At 73.5% G+C, this 20,313-nt stretch overlaps 1 protein-coding gene across 1 annotated transcript in view; it reads right to left on the bottom strand.

Moving 5' to 3' along the window:
- Positions 1 to 431: 431 nt before the first annotated feature.
- Positions 432 to 20,313, bottom strand: part of MST1R (macrophage stimulating 1 receptor) — a 37,128-nt gene continuing 17,246 nt past the window's right edge. Inside the window, 20 exon segments of the mRNA XM_075939561.1 lie at positions 432 to 810; positions 1,520 to 1,656; positions 2,333 to 2,498; positions 3,381 to 3,490; positions 4,159 to 4,340; positions 5,286 to 5,366; positions 6,654 to 6,857; positions 9,538 to 9,630; positions 9,799 to 9,952; positions 10,256 to 10,402; positions 11,382 to 11,459; positions 11,461 to 11,604; positions 13,047 to 13,140; positions 13,923 to 14,093; positions 14,596 to 14,741; positions 15,444 to 15,621; positions 17,961 to 18,133; positions 18,452 to 18,622; positions 18,850 to 18,972; positions 19,741 to 19,929. Of these exon segments, the coding sequence (XP_075795676.1) occupies positions 600 to 810; positions 1,520 to 1,656; positions 2,333 to 2,498; positions 3,381 to 3,490; positions 4,159 to 4,340; positions 5,286 to 5,366; positions 6,654 to 6,857; positions 9,538 to 9,630; positions 9,799 to 9,952; positions 10,256 to 10,402; positions 11,382 to 11,459; positions 11,461 to 11,604; positions 13,047 to 13,140; positions 13,923 to 14,093; positions 14,596 to 14,741; positions 15,444 to 15,621; positions 17,961 to 18,133; positions 18,452 to 18,622; positions 18,850 to 18,972; positions 19,741 to 19,929 (2,952 nt within the window). The 3' untranslated portion in view covers positions 432 to 599.

The following is a 20,313-nucleotide window of genomic DNA, read 5'->3' as shown; positions in this document are numbered from 1 at the left end:
ATCGGTGCTACGCTGGGGTGCCCCTCGGAGCAGCACTAACCCCCCCTGTTCTACTGGCTGGCGGAGCCACATCTTGCTGCAGATGGGGGTGAAGGGTCGGGGGGTACCCGAGATCGGGGCAGGGCAGGGGGCGGGGCAGGGCAGGGCAGGCAGGGTAGGAGACGGGGGTGGGGCAGGAGACAGGGGCAGGCAGATCCAACAATTCCCATGTCCCCACACTCGGCCAAGGGATACTCCGAGGCCCTGGCTCTGGGTGGCCTGCCTGCGGGTGGCCCGCACCCCGGGACCCTGCTGAGGACGAGGCGTGAGAGCCAGGCCCCTGCGCCGGGGGGGAGCCGAATCTCCTTCCGCCCCCAGAACAAGCCCAGCTGAACCCAGCCAAGACGCGGCTGTTCCAGCCTCCCCCAGTGTGAGGCCGGAGGCCAGGCTGGTGGCTCTGAACGTCCCCTTTGTATTCAGATAGTCTCCGCGTCTCTTGGCTACACCAAATAAATAGAAAGATCTGTGGGCGGCCGCCCTGCCCCAGGCCAGCCGGGCAGCACCGGCCCGGCTCCGTCACCACAGTCCCGAGAAGCTGCCCGCCCCGGCTCCCGGCCGGCTCAGCATGCGGCGGCCACGTCCCCCTCGTCCTCCGAGTTGGGCGCCGGGGGGCTGGCCGGGCCGGGCCCCATGTTCACGTAGGTGAGGCTCAGGTTGATGTAGTGCTCGCCTTTCAGGGAAGCCAGGATGCCCTCCAGCTCCCTGGTCAGGGCGGAGAAGGGGGGGCGCTCCTCGGGGCTCGGCGCCCAGCAGCTCAGCATCACCGCGTACCTGCCCGAGAGAGCCCCTCAGCACCGGCCCAGCGAAGCCCAAGGCCCCTACCTCCCTCAGGCCAGCAGAGCCAAAGGGGCGTCCCGCGGGGCACCGGCCGGGCGTGGCTCCCGGGGGGCCGGCAGGGAGTGGGGAGACGTGGGCAGGGCCGGATTAATGCAGGGGCTTTAGGAGCTGCAGCCAGGCCCTGGGCTTGGGGGCCACCAAATCCCTATCTGGACTCCCAAAAGTCCAGACCTTTTTGCAGCGTCCCCGGGCTGCCGCCACTACAGCCCCTACCCCAGTGGGTTACTCAGGCCTGCCGGGGGGGACTCCACGTGCTGCCAACCCAGCAGTGGAGGGGGAAGCTCTGTCCCGCGCCCCCCTCAACTGCAGCTCCCATTGGTCAGGAATGGCAGCCAAGGGGAGCTGCGGGGGCGGAGCCTGCAAGGGGCTGCCCAAGGAAGTGCCCTGCACCCCAACCCTCTTCCACGGCCCAGCCCCCTCCTGCACCCTACGTCCCCCAGCCCCTCCCACACTTCAAACCCCTTCGCCCCAGCCTGGAGCCCCTCCAGCACCCTGAATTCCCCTAGGCAGAGCCCTCAGCACACCCAGCCTCCTCTTCGAGCCGCAGCCCCTCCTGCACTCTGAACCCGGAGCCCCGAGGTCGTTCGGCCCTGGGCCTGGGAGGAAGGCTGCCGAGGGGCGCCGTGGGGAGGGGGGCACTCACAGCGTGTCCGGGCAGTACTCGGGCTGCGGCAGCCGCCGGCCGCTCAGCAGGAACTGCGCTATGTCGTAGGGATCCACCTCGGGGTACGGCCGGGCCCCGCGTGTCAGCAGCTCCCACAGCAGGACCCCGAAAGACCACTGTGCGGAGAGAAGGGGGCACGCCAGCCCTGAGCCCCACGGCACCACGCGGGAAGGGGCGGGATGCGCCCCCTCCTGCGGGGATCGGCCCCCGGTCTGCCCTGCGCGGGGGCCCCCCCTGAGGGAATCGGCCCCCTCCGGTCTGCCCTGCGCAAGGGCCCCCCCAAAGGAATCACCCCCCCCGGGTCTGCCCTACGCATCGGCCTCCCCCCCGGTCTGCCCTGCGCGAGGGCCCCCCCCAAAGGAATCACCCCCCCGGGTCTGCCCTGCGCATCGGCCCCCACTGAGGGAATGCCCCCCCCGGGCCTGGGCAGTGTCCACGAGGCCCCTTGGCTCCACAGTGAGGGAGGAATGGCCCGCTCCATCCCCTGCCCGGCCCTGCCAGGAGCCACGGGCGTGGGCCAGCTCCATCGGGTGCTGTCTGCAGGCGCCAGGCTCTGCCCCTCCGCACAGCCCTGGCAGCCAAGGGGGGGAGACGCTGGCCCCCCGTGCAGCCTCAGAGGCGAGGGCCGGGCGAGCGTGCCCTGTGCCAGCCATGCCTGCCAGGCGAGGTGCAGGCTGCCGGGGGGAGCCCTCGTGCCCAGTAGCACCCTGGGCGGGCTGCCCGCTAGCCCTGGCGGAGCTGGCACGAGAGCCCCCCTTGGGCGCAGGGGGAGCCCGAGCCCCCCGCCCTCACCACGTCCGACTTGGTGGTGAATTTCTGGATCTGCAGGCTCTCCAGCGCCATCCACTTGACGGGTAGCTTGGCCTGGCGGTGCTGCAGGAGGCTGTAATACTCCTTGTCGAAGACGGCCCGGGCCAGGCCGAAATCCGCCACCTTCACCGAGAACCTCTCGTCCAGCCTGCAAGGCATGGAGGGGGTGGGGCGAGGGCTGGGGGCAGGACCAGCCTCCTCCCCCCGCCCCCGAGAGGCCAGCTCGGCCAGGGGCACCGCTCGGGACACCTGGCTTCTCTCCAGCTGGGCCCAAAGCCGGGGCTGGCACTCGGGGGTCACTGGCACCCGGCCCGGCAAGGCTCAGCGAGGGGCGAGACAGTGTGAACGGTCCATGGATGCGCCTGGCCCCTGGGTTAACCCCCACAGCTACAGAGTCCCTCCCACTGCCCCAGCACAGAGGGGCAGCGCCAGGCCCCGCCCCCACCGCCCCCCAGCACAGAGGGGCAGCGCCAGGCCCCGCCCCCACCGCCCCCCAGCACAAAGGGGCAGTGCCAGGCCCCGCCCCCACTGCCCCAGCACAGAGGGGCAGCGCCAGGCCCCACCCCCACCGCCCCCAGCACAGAGGGGCAGCGCCAGGCCCCGCCCCCACCGCCCCCCAGCACAAAGGGGCAGTGCCAGGCCCCGCCCCCACCGCCCCCAGCACAGAGGGGCAGCGCCAGGCCCCGCCCCCACCGCCCCCCAGCTTGGCTGGCACAGAGGGGCAGCGCCAGGCCCCACCCCCACCGCCCCCAGCACAGAGGGGCAGCGCCAGGCCCCGCCACCCTCCCCGCCCCCCGGCTCGGCCGGCCCAGAGCCCTGAGGCCGGCTCGCTGGCAGGGCGCCGTGGAAGGGGTGCCACGGCTGAGCTCCTGAGGCCAGTGTGCTGGGCACAGCGCCCGCTAGAAAGCATCTTGCTGCCGGAGGCTGCTGAGGAGTGCCGGCGTGCCCCAGGCCAGCCAGGCAGCCCCTGTCCCCCCACCGCACCCGGGCACGCGGCCCCCGGCCTGCCCCTGCCCACCAGCCCGCTCACATGCAGTTCCTGGCTGCCAGGTCCCTGTGCACAAACTTCCTGTGGGCCAGATAGTCCATGCCCTGTGCCACCTGCAGCCCGAAGCCAATCAGGTCCTTCACCGTGGGGTTCTGGGGAGACAGGGGCAGGGAGACGGGCAGCCCAGGGCAGAGCGCCCGGCAGGCAGTGCCCATGTCTGCCCGCCTGGAGACCTGCCTACGTCGCTGAGGGAGGCTCTCGTGCAGCCCCTGTGGGGCACAGATGTGGGGCCCAGCCAGCAGCTCGGGCAGGGATGAGCAGGGAGCCCAGGAACGGGACTGCTGGGGGACTGGAGGGTGGCATGGAGGGGCAGTGGCCATGCTGGGGTGGGGCTCGGAGGAGCAGCAGCCGCTCTGGGGAGGCCTGGGGGGCTGGGAGGGGCAGGGATCAGCCGGGTGCTGTGCAGAGCAGCCGTGACCCCGTGGGGCCGGGCTCCCCCTGCCAGCCAGGTGAGCTCTCGTCCTCCCAGCCCAAACAGGCCAGCTGGCACGGGCAGACCAGCCTGGGCGCTGGGGGGCTCGGCCGGGGCCCTGGGACCCACGGCCCCGGCTCCTGGCCTCCTCGGGGCGGGGGACTTGGTGGCTGGCTGGGGGCCGTCCGTCAGCCCCCCATTCCCCTTCCTGCCCACCCAGCACAACTGCCCCCCAAGCTCTGCCCCCCGGGGGCCCAGCCCAGGGCAGAGAGCAGGGGCCTGGCTCTGGGCCTGGGGTTCCCCCTTCTGCCCAAGGCTGCCGGCCCGGCTGAGTCCGCCCGGGCTTACCCGTTCCTGGGAGCGGATGAAGTGGCGCAGGTCCCCGTGCGTCATGTAGGGCAGCACGACCAGGGGCAGCCCCTGACGTGGCAGGCAGATGCCCACCAGCGACAGGACGTGCGGGTGATGGAAACTCTTCATGAGAATCCCTTCCTTCAGGAACTCTTCCACCTCCTCCACGTCCGTGATCCCTGGGAGAGGCGCAGCCGTGGGGCGGGGCACAGACAAGGGACAGCCGTGGGGCAGGGCACAGCTGTGGGGTGGGGCACAGACAAGGGACAGCCATGGGGCGGGGCACAGCTGTGGGGCAGGGCGCAGACAAGGGATGGCCGTGGGGTGGGGCACAGACAAGGGACAGCCGTGGGGCGGGGCGTAGACAAGGGACAGCCATGGGGCGGGGCACAGCTGTGGGGCAGGGCGCAGACAAGGGATGGCCGTGGGGTGGGGCACAGACAAGGGACAGCCGTGGGGCAGGGCACAGCTGTGGGGTGGGGCACAGACAAGGGACAGCCGTGGGGCGGGGCGTAGACAAGGGACAGCCATGGGGCGGGGCACAGCTGTAGGGCAGGGCGCAGACAAGGGATGGCCGTGGGGTGGGGCACAGACAAGGGACAGCCGTGGGGCAGGGCACAGCTGTGGGGTGGGGCACAGACAAGGGACAGCCGTGGGGCGGGGCGTAGACAAGGGACAGCCATTGGGCCGGGCACAGCTGTGGGGCAGGGCGCAGACAAGGGATGGCCGTGGGGTGGGGTGCAGCCTAGGGACGGCCATGGGGCAGGGTGCAGGCGTGGGGCGGGGCGCAGACGCTGGGCACTGAGAGCTGCGCAGGGCGGGGATGGGGCGACCCGGGGGCAGCAGAGGGCGTGGGGGGCAGTGGCTGTATCACAGGGTTACGCCGGGCACTGAGAGCTGCGCAGGGCGGGGATGGGGCGACCCGGGGGCAGCAGAGGGCGTGGGGGGCAGTGGCTGTATCACAGGGTTACGCCGGGCACTGAGAGCTGCGCAGGGCGGGGATGGGGCGACCCGGGGGCAGCAGAGGGCGTGGGGGGCAGTGGCTGTATCACAGGGTTACGCCGGGCACTGAGAGCTGCGCAGGGCGGGGGCCGGGCAGGAGGCTGACGGGGGTGGGCACTCACGGTTCAGGGACTTGACAGCGCAGTGGACGTCCCTCTCGGACGGGTCTCGGTACGTGCCGTGGTACACGCTCCCGAAGTGCCCTGGCCAGGAAAACAATCACCGTGGGCAGAGCCCCGTGCAGCCGGCCCCGGGCAGGCACGCGCCCGGAGGCCATGGTGACGGGCTGGGAGATGCCGAGGCCAGGGGAGGGTCAATGCTGCAGGGTCCGGATGGGCACCAGACACAGCAGGGGGCTGGGACCGCCCCAGACACTGGGTCCGGCCCACAGTGTGGGAGCAGGTGGGCACTGCAGGCAGGCACCGCAGGAGGCTGGTCATGGCTCCGCCTGGCACCACGGGCTGCAGCGCTACTGGCGCCAGACCAGGGCCCGGCCCTGCCATGGTGTCACCAGCCTGGGCCCATGGGCTCACCCAGGGGATGGTCAGCGCTGGCCCAGGGATAGCCCCTTGGCCTGGTACGAGTCTGCGGGTGCCTCACGGGCCCTGCCCAGCGCTCCCTGCGCCCGTCTGCGGGTGCCCCGCGGGCCCTGCCCAGCGCTCCCTGCGCCCGTCTGCGGGTGCCCCGCGGGCCCTGCCCAGCGCTCCCTGCGCCCGTCTGCGGGTGCCCCGCGGGCCCTGCCCAGCGCTCCCTGCGCCCGTCTGCGGGTGCCCCGCGGGCCCTGCCCAGCGCTCCCTGCGCCCGTCTGCGGGTGCCCCGCGGGCCCTGCCCAGCGCTCCCTGCGCCCGTCTGCGGGTGCCCCGCGGGCCCTGCCCAGCGCTCCCTGCGCCCGTCTGCGGGTGCCCCGCGGGCCCTGCCCAGCGCTCCCTGCGCCCGTCTGCGGGTGCCCCGCGGGCCCTGCCCAGCGCTCCCTGCGCCCGTCTGCGGGTGCCCCGCGGGCCCTGCCCAGCGCTCCCTGCGCCCGTCTGCGGGTGCCCCGCGGGCCCTGCCCAGCGCTCCCTGCGCCCGTCTGCGGGTGCCCCGCGGGCCCTGCCCAGCGCTCCCTGCGCCCGTCTGCGGGTGCCACGCGGGCCCTGCCCAGCGCTCCCTGCGCCCGTCTATGGGTGCCACGCGGGCCCTGCCCAGCGCTCCCTGCGCCCGTCTGCGGGTGCCCTGCGGGCCCTGCCCAGCGCTCCCTGCGCCCGTCTGCGGGTGCCCCGCGGGCCCTGCCCAGCACTCCCTGCGCCCGTCTGCGGGTGCCACGCGGGCCCTGCCCAGCGCTCCCTGCGCCCGTCTATGGGTGCCACGCGGGGCCCTGCCCAGCGCTCCCTGTGCCCGTCTGCGGGTGCCACGCGGGCCCTGCCCAGCGCTCCCTGCGCCCGTCTATAGGTGCCACGCGGGCCCAGCGCTCCCTGTGCCCGTCTGCAGGTGCCACGCGGGCCAGCACTCACCTTGGCCGATGATCTGGTCGCGGTGCGTTGTCAGCCTGTCCTCGGGGATCAGAACGTCCCGCACCTCCTGCAGCAGCTCCGGGCGGAGGCTGTCCACGCAGCAGGACGGCACCCTCAGGAGCGGCGTGGCCGAGCCCTCGCTGCTGCCCGTGCGGGCGGCGTCCCGGAAGCGCCTGCTGGCAAAGCTGCTGCCGCTGTGCATGGCTGCAGGGGACAGCGGTGCCAGGGCCGGGCAGAGCCAAGTCACAGCCGGCCTCTCGCAGACCCGCCTGCCTGCCCCCCGGATGCGGACTGTCCCCTGCACCCCCCAGGGCTCCCCACAGAGCCCACCAGCCCCAGAAGGGCCTCAGGCACAGCAGTGCTGGGGGTCCCACGGCCAGCGGGGGCGGGGGCAGTGGCAGCTCCGGGGGGGTCCCATGGCCAGCGGGGGCCGGCGGGGGGGGGGGCAGTGGCAGCTCCGGGGGGTCCCATGGCCAGCGGGGGCCGGCGGGGGGGCCGTGGCAGCACTGGGGGGTCCCACGGCCAGCGGGGGCCGGCGGGGGGGGGCAGTGGCAGCTCCGGGGGGTCCCATGGCCAGCGGGGGCCGGCGGGGGGGGGCAGTGGCAGCGCTGGGGGGGTCCCATGGCCAGCGGGGCGGCGGGGGGGGGGGGGCCGTGGCAGCGCTGGGGGGTCCCATGGCCAGCGGGGGCCGGCGGGGGGGGGGGCAGTGGCAGCGCTGGGGGGGGTCCCATGGCCAGCGGGGGCCGGCGGGGGGGGCAGTGGCAGCGCTGGGGGGGTCCCATGGCCAACGGGGGCCGGCGGGGGGGGGGCAGTGGCAGCGCTGGGGGGGTCCCATGGCCAGCGGGGGCCGGCGGGGGGGGGGCAGTGGCAGCGCTGGGGGGGTCCCATGGCCAGCGGGGGCCGGCGGGGGGGGCAGTGGCAGCGCTGGGGGGGTCCCATGGCCAGCGGGGGCCGGCGGGGGGGCCGTGGCAGCGCTGGGGGGTCCCATGGCCAGCGGGGGCCAGCGGGGGGGCCGTGGCAGCGCTGGGGGGTCCCATGGCCAGCGGGGGCCGGCGGGGGGGGGCAGTGGCAGCGCTGGGGGGGGTCCCATGGCCAGCGGGGGCCGGCGGGGGGGGGCAGTGGCAGCGCTGGGGGGGTCCCATGGCCAGCGGGGGCCGGCGGGGGGGGCCGTGGCAGCGCTGGGGGGGTCCCATGGCCAGCGGGGGCCGGCGGGGGGGGGCAGTGGCAGCGCTGGGGGGGTCCCATGGCCAGCGGGGGCCGGCGGGGGGGGGGCAGTGGCAGCGCTGGGGGGTCCCATGGCCAGCGGGGGCCGGCGGGGGGGGGCAGTGGTAGCGCTGGGGGGGTCCCATGGCCAGCGGGGGCCGGCGGGGGGGGCAGTGGCAGCGCTGGGGGGGGTCCCATGGCCAGCGGGGGCCGGCGGGGGGGGGGCCGTGGCAGCGCTGGGGGGGTCCCATGGCCAGCGGGGGCCGGCGGGGGGGGCCGTGGCAGCGCTGGGGGGGTCCCATGGCCAGCAGAGGCCGGCGGGGGGGCCGTGGCAGCGCTGGGGGGGTCCCATGGCCAGCGGGGGCCGGCGGGGGGGGCCGTGGCAGCGCTGGGGGGGTCCCATGGCCAGCGGGGGCCGGCGGGGGGGGCCGTGGCAGCGCTGGGGGGGGTCCCATGGCCAGCGGGGGCCGGTGGGGGGGGCAGTGGCAGCGCTGGGGGGGTCCCATGGCCAGCGGGGGCCGGTGGGGGGGGCAGTGGCAGCGCTGGGGGGGGTCCCATGGCCGGCGGGGGCCGGTGGGGGGGGCAGTGGCAGCGCTGGGGGGGTCCCATGGCCAGCGGGGGCCGGCGGGGGGGGGTAGTGGCAGCTCCGGGGGGGGGTCCCACGGCCAGCGGGGGCCGGCAGGCGGGGGGCAGTGGCAGCTCTGGGGGGGTCCCATGGCCAGCGGGGGCCGGCGGGGGGGGGCAGTGGCAGCGCTGGGGGGGTCCCATGGCCAGCGGGGGCCGGTGGGGGGGGCAGTGGCAGCGCTGGGGGGGTCCCATGGCCAGCGGGGGCCGGTGGGGGGGGCAGTGGCAGCGCTGGGGGGGTCCCATGGCCGGCGGGGGCCGGTGGGGGGGGGCAGTGGCAGCGCTGGGGGGGTCCCATGGCCAGCGGGGGCCGGCGGGGGGGGCAGTGGCAGCTCCGGGGGGGGGTCCCATGGCCAGCGGGGGCCGGCGGGGGGGGCAGTGGCAGCGCTGGGGGGGGTCCCATGGCCAGCGGGGGCCGGCGGGGGGGGGGCAGTGGCAGCGCTGGGGGGGTCCCATGGCCAGCGGGGGCCGGCGGGGGGGGCAGTGGTAGCGCTGGGGGGGTCCCATGGCCAGCGGGGGCCGGCGGGGGGGGCCGTGGCAGCTCCGGGGGGGGTCCCATGGCCAGCGGGGGCCGGCGGGGGGGGAAGTGGCAGCGCTGGGGGGGTCCCACGGCCAGCGGGGGCCGGCGGGGGGGGCAGTGGCAGCGCTGGGGGGGTCCCATGGCCAGCGGGGGCCGGCGGGGGGGGCAGTGGCAGCGCTGGGGGGGTCCCATGGCCAGCGGGGGCCGGCGGGGGGGGCCGTGGCAGCGCTGGGGGGGTCCCATGGCCAGCGGGGGCCGGCGGGGGGTCCCATGGCCAGCGGGGGCCGGCGGGGGGGGCCGTGGCAGCGCTGGGGGGGTCCCATGGCCAGCGGGAGCCGGCGGGGGGGGCCGTGGCAGCGCTGGGGGGGTCCCATGGCCAGCGGGGGCTGGCGGGGGGGGCAGTGGCAGCGCTGGAGGTGGGAGCAGCCCACGGCCACGCCCGAGACGGCCTGAGAGCGGCAGGGACCCGGCAGGCCGGGCGGCTCTAAGGCGGGCCAGACGCTGGCCCAGCAGCAGTGCCCCCGGGCCCGCCCTTACCCTGCGCGTCCCGGTAGTCCAGGGACAGGGGCAGCCGGGCAAAGCTGGGGGCATCCCCGTTGGGATTCACCAGCATCTCCAAGTTCTCGGTGCCTGTGGACACGGAAGCAGAGCCCTTCAGAGCCGCGCCAGGCACCAGCCCCCCCGCCACGGCCACGCTGGGGGCGCCGGCCACGTCGGTAGCGGGGGGGGGGGGGCGAGGGGCACCGGCTCCCCATGGCCGGGAGGTCCAGCCCCATTCGCCCACCGGAGGGGGGTTACCTTTCCTCTTGCGCTTGCACTTCAGCGCCAGGAAGGCCAGCAGGCCGCCCAGCAGCAGGGCGGCGAGGGTGCCCAGGAGGATGCCCATCAGCGGGTCCCGCGAGACGCTGGCCAGGACCCTGCCCAGGTCCTGACAGGCGCCGTTCACACAGATCTGGGGACGGGCAGGGCAGGCAGGCAGTCAGTGTCGGGCAGAGCCGCCTGCAGGTTGGGGGGACCTGCCCGCAAAACACCCCCAGCCCTGCTCCGCGCACACGGCTCGGGGCCTGGCACAGGTGGCACCTGCAGGTGAGCATCCTGGCGGGGCCAGCAGCAGCCTCTGGGCGGGGCCGGTCCCGCTGCTTGGCCCGGCGAGGGACTGACGGACAGTGGAGCACGGGAGCACCACGTGCACCGGCAGCCCTGCCCCGCGGGCCCTGGCGCCCGCCTGCGAGGGGCCCCCCATCTCCAACTCTACCTGCACAGGGGCTCCGTCCGCGGGCAGGCTCAGGCCCCTGGGGACCTGGCAGGTCACCTCGTTCTTCAGCACGCTGGGCAGGCAGTCCCGGCCCCCCACCAGCAGGCTGATGTTCATGCAGTCAGCCAGCAGGTCCAGCCCGACGTGCTGCACGTAGAGCCACCGTCACGGGGGTCCCCCAACGCCCGCCAGAGACCCTCTGCCTGTCCCAGGATCCCCCCGCCCACGCCCCCCCCTCTTCTCCGGGAACCCCCTGCCTGCCCCGGGATCCCCCCCGCCCACACCCCCCCCTCTTCTCCGGGAACCCCCTGCCTGCCCCGGGTTCCCCCCCGCCCACACCCCCCCCTCTTCTCCGGGAACCCCCTGCCTGTCCCGGGATCCCCCCGCCCACGCCCCCCCCCTTCTCCGGGAACCCCCTGCCTGTCCCGGGATCCCCCCGCCCACACCCCCCCTTCTCCGGGAACCCCCTGCCTGCCCCGGGATCCCCCCGCCCACGCCCCCCCCTTCTCCAGGAACCCCCTGCCTGTCCCGGGATCCCCCGCCTACGCCCCCCCCTTCTCCGGGAACCCCCTGCCTGCCCCGGGATCCCCCCGCCTACGCCCCCCCCTTTTCTCCGGGAACCCCCTGCCTGTCCCGGGATCCCCCCGCCTACGCCCCCCCCTCTTCTCCGGGAACCCCCTGCCTGCCCCGGGATCCCCCCCGCCCATGCCCCCCCCCTCTTCTCTGGGAACCCCCTGCCTGCCCTGGGATGCCCCGCCCGCGCCCCCCCCTTCTCTGGGAACCCCCTGCCTGCCCCAGGATACCCCAGCCCACGCCCCCCCTTCTCTGGGAACCCCCTGCCTGCCCCGGGATCCCCCGCCCGCGCCCCCCCCTTCTCCGGGAACCCCCTGCCTGCCCCAGGATCCCCCCGCCTACTCCGGGAAACCCTCCCGCAGCCCCTCCCTACCTTCTCTGGGAACCCCTCACCTAAGCCCCCCACCTTCCCCACGAACCGCCCCCACCTTCTCTTGGAAACCCCCATCCAAGCCCCCCCTTCCCTGGGAACCCCCCGGCCTTCCCCGGGAACCTCGCTGTCTCCCCTGGGAAACCCCTGCCCAAGCGCCCCCCCGGGAACCCCGCCACGTACGTGGATCTCGAGCTCGTGGCTGCCGGTCGGCAGGGTGTAGGTGCCGTCGGGCTGGAAGGGCTGGACCCAGGGTGGGGGGGTAGTAGCGCAGGCGGAAGGCCCTGCTCCCAGGGGAGCCATCCAGCAGCACGGTCAGGTTGCCCTGGGCGCTCTCGCTGCGGCTGAGGGAGTAGGCCGGGCTCGGGCACACCAGCCGCTCGGGGGAGCGCGGCCCCTGGCACTCCTGTGGGGGCAGGGCATGGTGAAAGCCGCGTGCCCGGCGCTCCCTGGACTTGCTGCAGGCCCATGCCCGCGCTGCCCTTGGCTCTGCCTGGCCCAGCCCCTTGGCATCACCCCGCGCCACGGCCCCAGGAGCCAGGCTGCCACACTGAGATAACACGCCCGCCGTGGACACGAGCCACCCGTGACACAAGCGTGTGAGCTCTCAGCCACCTGGGCCCGACGCCCCCGGACAGCAGGGCCCGCGGGCAGCACCGAGAGAGCCCAGGCCTGGGCTGGCAGGGCAGTGGGTCGGGAGTGAGGGTGTGACGTGGGGGTGGTGTTACATTCATTCTTTGCTGTATTGTGCTGTGTGCCTCAGTTTCCCCCCAGCACTCTGCATGAGGGGAGAGGCTGGGCAGGACTCACCCCAGACACCTGGGGCCAGGCACAGGAGAGAACTCCTGGCTGGGAAGGGAGGCTAAGGGGAGGGGACTGAGTGCAGGCTGGGGGGAGGGCCTAGGGGATGGGTCAGTCCCGGCTGGGCTGCGATGAGAGATGAGGCTGGGAGCAGGAAAGGGGGTTCAGGGCTCGGGACCCCTCCCCCCAGGGGAGCAAGGTCTCCTGCCCTAGGCTCCTGTGCTCACACGGACCCCGCGCTGCGCCCCGACCTTCTCTCCTGCCTGCCCCCAGAGCCCCGATCCCACGCTGCACCGTGACACGGCATGGGCGGGGCCAGGCTGGCAGGGCTGTGGGAGGGAGCAAGGGGGCCGGCAGGGCTGGGGGGCCAGGGCCGGGCTGCGGGAGGGAGCGAGGGGGCCGGCAGGCTGGGGGGCCGGGGCCGGGCTGCGGGAGGGAGCGAGGGGGCTGACAGGGCTGGGGGGCCAGGGCCGGGCTGCGGGAGGGAGCGAGGGGGCCGACAGGGCTGGGGGGCGGGGCCGGGCTGCGGGAGGGAGCGAGGGGGCCGACAGGGCTGGGGGGCCAGGGCCGGGCTGCGGGAGGGAGCGAGGGGGCCGACAGGGCTGCGGGAGGGAGCGAGGGGGCCGGCAGGGCTGGGGGGCCGGGGCCGGGCTGCGGGAGGGAGCGAGGGGGCTGACAGGGCTGGGGGGCCAGGGCCGGGCTGCGGGAGGGAGCGAGGGGGCCGACAGGGCTGGGGGGCCAGGGCCGGGCTGCGGGAGGGAGCGAGGGGGCCGACAGGGCTGCGGGAGGGAGCGAGGGGGCCGGCAGGGCTGGGGGGCCGGGGCCGGGCTGCGGGAGGGAGCGAGGGGGCCGACAGGGCTGCGGGAGGGAGCGAGGGGGCCGGCAGGGCTGGGGGGCCGGGGCCGGGCTGCGGGAGGGAGCGAGGGGGCTGACAGGGCTGGGGGGCCAGGGCCGGGCTGCGGGAGGGAGCGAGGGGGCCGGCAGGCTGGGGGGCCGGGGCCGGGCTCGGAGGGGACAGCTGGGCTCTCCCCCGGCTCTGGCACTCACCGTGGCGCCGATGGACACGCCGGCCACCTCAAACTGGATCCTGGGCTGGTAGACGGAGTCCAGGCTGGCCCCGTGGATGGTGAGCGCCGAGCCCCTGCGGAAGGTCACAGGCGGCTGCCAGACCAGCCCAGAGCCCAGCCAGGGCCAGCTGGGAACTCGGGGCTGGCAGAGCCCTGGATGGGATGCCCTGGAGATCTGAGGGACCTGGTCCCCAGTCAGGATGTGCAGGGGATCGAGGGCAGCCTCCAATGCGGTGGTAGGGGGCAGAGGGGCGGTCGCGGAGGGTGGCCCTGGGGGCGGGAGGGGCGGTCGCGGAGGGTGGCTGCGGGGGGCTGGTGGGACGGTAGGGCGTGGGGGCGGAGGGGGGGTCGCGGAGGGGGGCCGTGGGGGCGGAGGGGGGGTCGCGGAGGGTGGCCGCGGGGGGCTGGTGGGACGGTAGGGCGTGGGGGCGGAGGGGGGGTCGCGGAGGGGGGCCGTGGGGGCGGAGGGGGGGTCGCGGAGGGTGGCCGTGGGGGCCGAGGGGGGGTCGCGGAGGGTGGCCGTGGGGGCCGAGGGGCGGTCGCGGAGGGTGGCCGTGGGGGCCGAGGGGCGGTCGCGGAGGGTGGCCGCGGGGGGCTGGTGGGACGGTAGGGCGTGGGGGCGGAGGGGGGGTCGCGGAGGGGGGCCGTGGGGGCGGAGGGGGGGTCGCGGAGGGTGGCCGCGGGGGGCTGGTGGGACGGTAGGGCGTGGGGGCGGAGGGGGGGTCGCGGAGGGGGGCCGTGGGGGCGGAGGGGGGGTCGCGGAGGGTGGCCGTGGGGGCCGAGGGGCGGTCGCGGAGGGTGGCCGCGGGGGCGGAGGGGCAGGGGCCCTGGCCAGGCCTTGGCACCGGGCACTCACTCGTAGGTGCAGTTGGGGGAGATGCGGCGCACGACGGGGTCCGGGAGGTACAGGAAAGGCTCCGGGGCTGGGAACTGCTCCCCGTCGATCCACAGGGCCACGGGCACCGCGCTCAGGTTGTGGGCGGCAGGGCTGCTGCAGTGGATCCGCCCATCGCTGGAGCTGGGGACACTGGAGAAAACCCGCCGGGCTCAGAGTGGGCAGAGCCCCCCCCCCACAGCACCCGCCGGGCTCAGAGCGGGCACAGAGCCCCCCCCACAGCACCCGCCGGGCTCAGAGCGGGCACAGAGCCCCCCCCACAGCACCCGCCGGGCTCACAGCGGGCAGAGCCCCCCCCCTCAGCACCCGCCGGGCTCAGAGTGGGCAGAGCCCCCCCCCACAGCACCCACCGGGCTCACAGCGGGCAGAGCCCCCCCCCACCCTCACTGAGCTCAGAGCAGGCACAGAGGCCCCCACCCCCAGGGCTCAGAGCAGGCACGGTGCCCCCCAGGATCCCTCACCCAGACTCACGGCAGGATAAGGGCCAAGGGGGCCTGCGTGGAACCATGACCAGAGCCCTTCATGCTCAGGAGAGACCTCCCCCGCCCCGCTGGGCCCCTCCAGGCGCCCCAGACAAAGGCTGTGCCGGCTGCCCCCCGGAGCTAGAGCCGCCGCAGGCGTGTGCCTGCCGTACCTTGGCTGCCCTGCCTCAGAGCACCGCGCCCCTCCGAGCATCACCGTCCGGTTGCTGCCCACAGCCAGGTCCCGGCCGCAGAGGGTGAGCCGGGTGCCGCCGGCCAGCGGGCCGTACGCGGGGCTGATGGCGGTGACGTTGGGCACCTGCGGAGCCGCACGGGACACAGGCTGTGAGCACGGAGCTGGGCCCCAGGAGGGACCCGTTCCAGCACGCGCCCCAGGGCGGCACAGAGCCCCCTCAGGAACAGGCAGGGCTGCCCCACGGCCTCCGCAGCGCGGCTGCCCCACCTCCCCGGGCCAGGGCTGCCCCACGGCCTCCGCAGCGCGGCTGCCCCACCTCCCCGGGCCAGGGCTGCCCCATGGCCTCCGCAGCGCGGCTGCCCCACCTCCCCGGGCCAGGGCTGCCCCACGGCCTCCGCAGCGCGGCTGCCCCACCTCCCCGGGCCAGGGCTGCCCCACGGCCTCCGCAGCGCGGCTACCCCACCCTCCGGCCAGGGCTGCCCCACGGCCTCCGCAGCGCGGCTACCCCACCCTCCGGCCAGGGCTGCCCCACTCCCCGGGCCAGGGCTGCCCTCCGACAGGGTGGGATCTGGCCGCACGCTCAGCCCAGGGCTGGGGGTGCAGCGTGGCCGGGGGTCCCAGCAGGGCACCAGGCCCTGCTAGTCCTGCTCCGAGGGCTCTGGGCCCGGGTCCCCGGCAGGCCTGGGGCGAGCCATGCTCTGGCCGCAGGGGGCGGCTCTCCTGGGCCCGGGTCCCCGGCAGGCCTAGGCGAGCCATGCTCTGGCTGCAGGGGGCGGCTCTCCTGGGCCCGGCCCCGCAGCAGGAGGCAGCTTGGGGAGGACGCACCACAAAGACGAAGCCAGCGAGGGCCGCGGAGCCATTGACGTAGAAGGGCGGGTCCCTCGCCTGCTCCCCAACGCTGAGCCGGACGGCGACGGGCACCGCCACCGCCTGGGCGCCGCGGGGCTCCAGCTCGCACACCAGCACGTCCGCCGCGGCCCTGGGGCGGGCCTGCACGGGGGGCCTGCGGGAACAGCGGGCAGCGAGGAAACACGGGGGCTCCGGGAGCAGCTCCAGCCCCCAGCCCATCCGGGGCGACCGATGGCCGGGGCCAGGTGCTGCCGCGTCTCCTCAGCACCGTCCCGCTCCCTGCCGGCCCTGGCCCCACACGGCTCCCGGAAGCAGCTGGCCCTGGGGGGAGGGGCTCTCCATGCACTGCCCTGGCCCCACAGCCCCACTGACTGGGAGTCACAGGGTGGGGCCAGCAGGCATGCACAGCGCCTCCGTGGCCCCCCAGGGACATGCCAGCTGCTTCTAAGAGAGAACATCAGAACGGCCAGGCTGGGTCAGACCAAAGGCCCATCAGCCCAGTGTCCAGTCTGCCCGCAGCGGCCAGTGCCGGGTGCCCCAGAGGGAGTGAACAGAGCAGGGAATCCTCACGTGATCTGCCCTGCTCACTCATTCCCAGCCCCTGACACACAGAGGCCAGGGACACCCTCCCTACCTATCCTGGCCTATCCTGGATCACGCCTCCATGCATTTATCTGGCTCTTTGTTAAACCCTGTGAAAGTCTTGTCCTTCACCGCATCCTCCGGCAAGGAGTTCCACAGGTTGACTGCGCTGTGTGAAGAAAAACTCCCTTTTGTTTGTTTTAACTCAGCCACTCATCAATTTCATGTCGTGACCCCTAGTGTTTGTGTTATGCGAAGGAGTAAATAACTCGACTCGCTTTCTCCACACCAGTCAGGATTTTACAGACCTCAGTCGTGTCCCCTTTAGCCTCCTCTTTTCCAAGCTACAAAATCCCAGGCTCGCAGGGCAGCCATTCCACACCCTAATCATTTGAGTTGCCCTTTTCGGAACCCTTGCCAATGCCAATAGATCTTTCTGGAGATGAGACAACGACATCTGTACGTGGGATTCAAGATGTGGGCGTCCCATGGTCTTATAGCGAGGCAATACATATTTTCTATCTTATTCTCGATCCCTTTTCAATGACTCCTAACATTCGGTTTGCTGTTTTGCCTGCCGCTGCCGGAGTGGGTGTTCTCAGAGAACTCTCCACGCTGACTCCAAGATCTCTCTCGAGTAGTTGTAGCGAGTCCCCGTCATATTGTACGTCTCGTTGGGACGCTGTTTCCCGATGTGCATTTCCTTACATTTATCAGCATTAAATTTCATTTGCTGTTTTGTTGCCCAATCGCTTAGTTTGGGGAGACCCAGTCTGCTTTGGTCTGAACTATCTTGAGCCGTTTGGGATCATCTGCACATTTGGCCACCTCCTTGTCTCCCCCTTTCTCTAGATCGTTTATAAATACGCTGAATAGGATGGTGTGATGTAGTGTTGGTACCTTGCTGGTGGCTATGCTGGGCGGTGGGCTGTGGGTGACCCCCACTGGCGGCTGTCTGTAGCACAGCCCAGCAGGGCAGGGGGTGAGTCATTATGCAAGGGGCTCCCAACCTGTCCGACCAGTTGCCTTCCAGGGAGAGAAACAAAGGAAGGAGGGGAGGCCAGCCCCCAGCTGGGGGGCAGGGCTGGAGGGGACTTTTTAGTTCCTGTCTGGAATCATGGAGGAAGCAGCTTAAACAACGGGCTGGGATTTAGGGGCCCCGTCTCCCCCATCTCAAGGGGGGCTGAGGCATCCTAGGCCTGCCCTGTAACCGGATTGCATCTGTGCTGTATCCTGGCGAAGCAATAAACCACCTCTATTCTACTGGCCGGTGGAGTCTGTCCGTGCCATTACGGGGGTGCAGGAGTCGGGGGAACCCCAACGCGCCGCCACAGATGGGCCCAGGACGGACCCTTGGGGGACCTCACTAGTTACCTCTCTCCACTCGGGAAACTTCCCATTCAGTCCTACCCTTTACCACCTGTCTTTTAACCAGTTACCAATCCACGCAAGGCCCTTCCCTCTCCTCCCATGACTGTTTACTTAAGAGTCTTCGGGGAGGGACCTTGCCAAAGGCTTTCTGGGGATCTAAGCCCACTGGATCCCCCTTGTGCACGTTTGCTGACCCCCTCCCAGCACTCTCGGGGGTCGGCGAGGCAGGAGTTCCCTTCCCAGAAGCCGGGCCGACTCTCCCCCAACAAATTCTGCCCATCTCTGGCTCTGGCAATTCTGTTCTTTCCTAGCGTTTCGACCAATGTGCCCGGGACCGACATGAGACTTCCTGGGCCGACTTTGCCAGGATCACGGCTGGAGCCTGCCTTAGCCCTGCTGGGCCACCAACGAGGGCTGCCACAGAGCCAAAGCCCACCCCCAACTCCCTCCTATCCCCCCACCCCCTGCCCCAGCCATGAGCCCCCTCCTGGAGCCAGCACCCTCAGCCCGTCCTGCACCCCAACCCCGCCCCGCCCCTACCTCCTGTCCAGGCTCTCGGCCAGCACGGAGCACTCCCTCTGCCCCACTGTCACCCGGTAGGTGGCGCCGGCCTCGGGGGGGCCCATGGCGGCGGAGTGCGGGCGCGACCGGAAGCCCCTCCCGCAGAGCGTCACCCGGGTGCGGCCATGCAAGGGGGCGCTGCGGGGGTGGAACTGAGGGGAGACAAGGTGGCGTCACATCCCCGGCCCTGCCCCCCGCCCTCCCGCTCGCCTCCCCTGGGCTGGCCCGGGCCTCAGGCTGGAGCCGTGGCTGGCGGAGCTCTGAGCCCGGGGCGTGATGGCAGCAGGTGGTGCCCTGCCCGCCCCCCTCCCGTCCCTGCGCCCTCTGCAGCCAGCACAGCCCACGCGGGACCCAACCAGGAGCCTCCGGAGCCCAGGGTAAGCGCGGCTACAGCAGCAGGGGCACCAGGCCAGCCGGCAGCGGGCCCCGGGGAGGGAGAGGCAGGGGAGCCGAGGCCGCGCAGGGCTTACGTCAGTGAGGACGGGGGGGCAGCTCTCCTGGGTCCAGGCCAGCTCACACTCCTCCTGCCGAGCGCACCTGTCCTGGCACCAGCCGCAGCCCATGAGGCGCTCCGCTCGCAGGCACTGCTGGCACGTCACGAAGTGGCGGCAGCCCGGACCGGTGACGGGCACTCGGGACACCTTCGGGGGAAGGGAACGTCAGGGCGTGGCCGAGGCAGCCCCCGCGGAACGGGGAGGCCACGCGCCCCGAGGGCCAGGGCCAGGAGGTGGCTTCCCGAACAGCACCGCCCCAGAGACCCGCCTGCGAGGAAACCAACGAGCAGCCCCCTGCCCGCGCCCCACGGCTCCGCTGCCATGTGGGGCCGGGGCAAGCTGGGCAAAGGGGAAGCCCCAGTCCCCCATCTCACCTTGTTGCCCGTGGCGAAGAGCAGCGAGTCCCCCAGCCGGCCGACCTCCTGCCGCACCGGGGCTGTGCCCAGCGAGAAGTTGGCCAAGGTGACGGTGCAGGAGCTAGAGCGCTGGAGCACCACCTGCGGGCAGCGGCCATGGTCAGCGAGCCGGCCACAGGACAGCACCTTGCACTGGGCGGGTCAGGGCGTGGGCCGTGCCAGGGAAGGGGGCTCCGCGGTGCCGGCAGGGCCCCAGGGCAGGGCAGGGCGTGGGCCGTGCCAGAGAAGGGGGCTCCGCGGTGCCGGCAGGGCCCCAGGGCAGGGCAGGGTGTGGGCCGTGCCAGGGAAGGGGGCTCCGCGGTGCCGGCAGGGCCCCAGGGCAGGGCAGGGTGTGGCCCGTGCCAGGGAAGGGGGCTCCGTGGTGCCGGCAGAGTCCCAGGGCAGGGCAGGGTGTGGGCCGTGCCAGAGAAGGGGGCTCCGCGGTGCCGGCAGGACCCCAGGGCAGGGCAGGGTGTGGGCCGTGCCAGGGAAGGGGGCTCCGCGGTGCCGGCAGGATCCCAGGGCAGGGCATGGGCCGTGCCAGGGAAGGGGGCTCCGCGGTGCCGGCAGAGTCCCAGGGCTGCCCAGGCCCAGCCAGCACAAACCCCGGAGGGACGTCCCCCGTGGGACTGGAGCAGGGCCGGGCGAAGTGCCCAGGGTCTGAGGCTCTGCTGGCTGCCCCGACGCCTGGCCAGACTGTGCCCAGTTCAAAGCAGGGAGCCCCGGCACTGGGCGAATGGCTCCCCTTCCAGCGGCCCCCCCCCCCCCCCCCCCGGCTGTTCACTGGGCCTGGAGGCCTAAGTTGCATTCTGGCCACGTGGGCCCCGGGCCCCCTGCCCTGGGACTGGGGATGGGCACAGCCGCGCCTACCTGCATGATGCGCCCCTCCGCCGTGCCCAGGTGAGCCACCGCCACCTCGCCCAGGGCCGTCACGTGGATGGAGGTGAGCAGGACGCCGGCCAGGCGCCCATTGAACATGTCCACCTTGTAGGGCGCCGGGGGGACCAGCGTGGGCGTGTTCCAGCAGCCGGTGTTCGTCACCGGAGACGAGAGATTCACCTGGGGCAGCGCAATGCGTCAGCTCCTCTGCCCCCCGCGCAAAGCGTCAGCTCCCCGGCCCCTGCCCCAAGGCAGCACACAGCATCCGCCCCCTGCGCCAGACAAGACCCTGCCCTGGAGGAGGGTGGGTCCGTCCCTCCTGTCCCATCCACCCAAACTACACTTGGCCCTGCAGAGCCACATGTCCGTGCCCCTGTGCGGAGTCACCTCCAACCCAACCAAAGGACCCGCCGTGGGGAGGTCTTCATCAGCAATGGGAAGCCAGGGCCGTGGGGCTCTGGCCCACCCGAAGGGGATCCGAAGCACTTGGGAGCCGCTGCAGACCCAAGACAGCGCAAAGCAACTCAGAGTGAAAGTGACTGAGGCCGGCACGGCTGCTGAAGG

The sequence above is a fragment of the Pelodiscus sinensis genome, chromosome 11, assembly GCF_049634645.1.
Source record: "Pelodiscus sinensis isolate JC-2024 chromosome 11, ASM4963464v1, whole genome shotgun sequence".
In the NCBI taxonomy this organism is placed as follows: domain Eukaryota; kingdom Metazoa; phylum Chordata; order Testudines; family Trionychidae; genus Pelodiscus; species Pelodiscus sinensis.
Note: the sequence above shows the minus strand (reverse complement) of the source record. Positions and strands in the feature narration are given on the sequence as shown.